The 4,170-nt window shown below is 40.0% G+C and overlaps 1 protein-coding gene across 1 annotated transcript; it reads right to left on the reverse strand.

Annotated features, from left to right (window-relative positions):
* Positions 1-207: 207 nt before the first annotated feature.
* LOC110442961 (S-antigen protein-like) lies at positions 208-744 on the reverse strand. The gene has a single exon (XM_021486855.1). It carries the CDS (start codon positions 742-744, stop codon positions 208-210), a length of 537 nt encoding a protein of 178 aa, XP_021342530.1.
* Between the last annotated feature and the right edge of the window lie 3,426 nt (positions 745-4,170).

Raw genomic sequence — 4,170 nt, forward strand, 5'->3', positions numbered from 1 at the left:
TCTCTGGACTTTCAAGTATTTCTCCTGTGATACAGATCTAAGACCATGGTGACAGTTAAGGGTCAAAGTTAAAACAATTTTCCTGTAATTGATATTCATGAAACGTCTTAGATGTCACATGCTACAAAAGTCAAGGTCACTGCAATGGGTCAAAGGTCAAGTTCATCTTTCTTGATGAATCTTCTGAAGTTGATGAATAGTTATGTTTTATGACTGAGCAGTAACTGTGGGACATAAGATGCATGATGTGTTTGGATGCAGGCTGCATACACCACGGGAAGATTTACTTCTGTGCTCCAGGGTTCCTCCAGGGTTCTCCAGGGTTCCTCCAGGGTTCCTCCTCCAGGGTTCCTCCTCCAGGGTTCCTCCAGGGTCCCTCCAGGGTTCCTCCAGGGTTCTCCAGGGTTCCTCCAGGGTCCCGCCAGGCTCCAGGGTTCTCCAGGGTTCCTCCAGGGTTCCTCCAGGGTCCCTCCAGGGTCCCTCCAGGGTTCCTCCAGGGTCCCTCCAGGGTTCCTCCAGGGTTCCTCCAGGGTTCTCCAGGGTTCCTCCAGGGTTCCTCCAGGGTCCCTCCAGGGTTCTCCAGGGTTCCTCCAGGGTTCCTCCAGGGTCCCTCCAGGGTTCCTCCAGGGTCCCTCCAGGGTTCCTCCAGGGTCCCTCCAGGGTTCCTCCAGGGTCCCTCCAGGGTTCCTCCAGGGTCCTCCAGGGTTCCTCCTCATTAGTCAGCTGATCAATTGTTGTTGCCATTTTTTCTTAGAAACTACTTTAGGGATTATGATGAAACTCGGCTATATGTATGATATCTTGGTCTCTATGTTCCATATTTGTTACAACTCCAGATTGATTTGAAAAGCAAAAAGGATACTTTTCGGCCTTCTTGTATTTCTCAGGAAGTACATTTAAGGGATCAAAACATAGTTTATATGAACCCTCAATTCCTTAGTTGTGTGTCCTTCAGATTTGACTGATTCGGTGAGATAAAATGGCCACCCGACTATGCTACTTTTGCATTGATATCGCAAGGAAAAGAAATAAAGGGATCATGATCATAGATGGTCCTGTTTGACTCAAAATGACATAAATAGGAAAACCAATCCCTTGAAGATTATAGTGCAGCCGCCTTTACATGCTGAAGCAACTACAAAACTTTGGATCACTTTCTTTTCTTGTCTATCTACACTATCGCTTGTTTGATGTTCAATCGATTGTAACTAGCGGTTGTGAGGACGTCAAACCCAAAACAAACGTAAAGGCAATGTATATAGGTACTGTCAGGTTTATAAATACAGATGGTACATTATGGATATGAAAAATCAATACGGCGGAGCTAAAGTAATGTAACGAACTCCACTTAGCATATTAATTACGAACATCAAAGAAAGAAAAATAAGTTTATAAAAAAAAGTAATGAGAAAATAGACAATTAATTGTTTTGCAAAAATCAAAAAAATAACTGATTAAAATGTATAAGTTCCTGCAATGATCGAGATAACGGAAAAGTACTAACTTAAAAATTCTACAAAAAGTTGAGACAAAAATACATGAATTGCATTGATTTTCAGTTTTGTATACATGCTAACATATTTGTCATTTTATAATTGGTAATAAATTTTGCTACTTATTGAATTCTAATCCGGTGTGTAACCATTTAATATTGAAAAAAATATCTCATTATAAAATGTGACGTCCACAAGTAAAAAACTAAATGGAATTAAAAAACGACAAATGAACAACTCCAGATTAAATTCTTTCAGGTGCACGCTTAATAGAGGCAATCCTCCATGTTTAACTGATATTTTCACTGCATTCTCTTGAATAAGAACGTTGTAGTACACGCACCCTGTTAACACAGCCAACCAAATCACTCCAAGGACGCCTATGACGTCACTCGTAGCCTTGTCAGTCAGTACATGTATGGCCATTTAATTTCATAATGATTTTAAAAGTCTGTATTTAATCAAGCGAATTAATCTAATTATTTTAGAGAAAAACTATTATCTCTTTCATGGCAGATTATCGTCTAGCGACCATTGTGGGATTCCGTTGATTTCTATCCCTCTGTGTTCCTTTCTTTCTTCTTTCTTTCTTTTTTCAATGTAAACGCAGTGCACTTAAGAAATGAGAATGTCTTTTTTCCCTGTAAGAATTGTACCTGCTGCCCCCATTGCATGATCGTAAGGCGACTAAATTTTGGATCTTATCTTTTCTCTTCTTTCTAAACAACTTTCTTCTTCCTAATGTCTCCTTGGCAATACCTCACTTTTGGCCTTTAGTTGAGCGTTCGCCCCTGTGAGGAAGACTTTGGGTGCTGTCCCCTGGCCGAGACTTACCAGAGTCTGTAAAAATGGTAGTTTATACTCCTGCTATCGCTCAGCAATTTAGGAGTGGGACGACTGGTTCGCCCGTTGTCAGTGTAATGTGACCGGGTGGGGTGTCCTGCTGGGGTGTCTTCGGCAGTATGTTTCATTGAGGTAGCACTATAAAGTCGGCATCAGTTCCGCGCTATCACAAGGAGACAAACACGAACATATCGCAGCCTCCCAAAACACACACGCATACACTACACGCATACATGTTGCACACAGGGGAGGCCGTCCTTAAATGACCATAGCTGTTGATAGTACTAAACCAAACCAATTTATCCTTCTGTCTTTCTTTCTATCTTCTTTGAAATGAGAATGTCTTTCTCNGAGGTCGAGACTCGTTAGTCGCAACACAACTGCGAACATTTATTTTTTTACTTTTTACTTTAACTTTATTTCTCTTTAACAAAATTATAAATGTACAGAGAAAATATATTTACAACAGTATACAATACCAAATGTAACATAAACATCGTTATTCCAGAATCCTCACAACAGCACGTTTATGATGATGCCGAAGGAAGCAACGACGAAAAGTGTTTCACATGGGGACATCTGATCAATGTTGGTTTCACCATTGTCCCTAGCCCGAGTTCAATCTGGCCAGGCTGACTCGGGTTAATTTGACCCCTAGGCAGGAGACAGTTTTTTCAGTTTCTTTATTTTCCAAGAGCCATCCGACTCATAGGTTAAATATCAAACAATTACATCATATAGTACATTGTATACAAGAGATTTTTGTACAAATTTAAATTGGTGAAGTGGAGAGTGAGCAAAGTACACACGTAGTTTTCCATATCAGACATTGATTTCTCTACGTTTTCTCGCAGCACAATATAAATACTTTCCTAGATTGCATAAATCTTTTACATTGTTAGTACTCAATGATTTCGTTAACTTAAAAAACATTAGGACTTCTGTGATAGAATCGCTTGATATATTTACATCTATAATGGACATTCTCCGTTACAGTGAAGAGGTGTTGGAGACTGCAGAGGAACCCGCAATACATTCTCCGAAACGCGCACCGTCCATAAATGACCATAGCTGTTATAGGACGTTAAACAATACTAAACCAAACCGTGCAATATTCAATTCCCACACATGTACCTATGATATACGATAATACTCTAAGATTATACAGAATGTTTTATCTATCGTAATGTTGATGTGGGTATAGAGACAACAATACCTGCTTACACTTAAATCAAATCTGATTCAAACACATTTGTATTATCTGCATTATCCGATCCTCGTCGAAAATAAAATGATTGTGTACAACAAAATGTTTATAAAATTTAAACTGGATATCGAAAAAAACCATATATATCAGGCTTGTTTTTTACAGCTTTATGGCCAAAGGTCACCATTCCCTACCCCCGTGCTCCTACTTATAAAACCATTCTCATGCTCAAGCATGGACTAAGTACACAAGCCTAATGTTTCTTGTTCCGGGGTTGCGGGTTCGAGGCACGGCACGGCACGGCACGGCACGGCACTGTGTTGTATCTTTGAGCAAGATACATTACTCCGCTTGTTCCAGTCTACTCAGCTGTAAATGAGTACGTGGTTGGGCAGTGCTAGAATTGTAGAATGCTAGCTGTGAGGGCCTCATGGAGTTGAGAAAGATATTGGCTGGTTGCAAAGCCCTATAACCACGGATAATAATTTATAAACCGCTTTGAGACGACCTACGAACTAGGTTGTGATAAAGCGGTATATAAGAACCTCGAATTATTATCATTATTATGAATTATTGAACGTAGGACGAAGAGAAATTAACTGGAATGCAAATACATGCGAAATTGAT

This window comes from Mizuhopecten yessoensis, unplaced genomic scaffold (assembly GCF_002113885.1).
Source record: "Mizuhopecten yessoensis strain PY_sf001 unplaced genomic scaffold, ASM211388v2 scaffold716315, whole genome shotgun sequence".
NCBI lineage: Eukaryota > Metazoa > Mollusca > Bivalvia > Pectinida > Pectinidae > Mizuhopecten > Mizuhopecten yessoensis.

Bases quoted from the DNA above. Each gene is read 5' to 3' on its own strand.
- LOC110442961 (XM_021486855.1), bottom strand. From the start codon at position 744: ATGGCAACAACAATTGATCAGCTGACTAATGAGGAGGAACCCTGGAGG.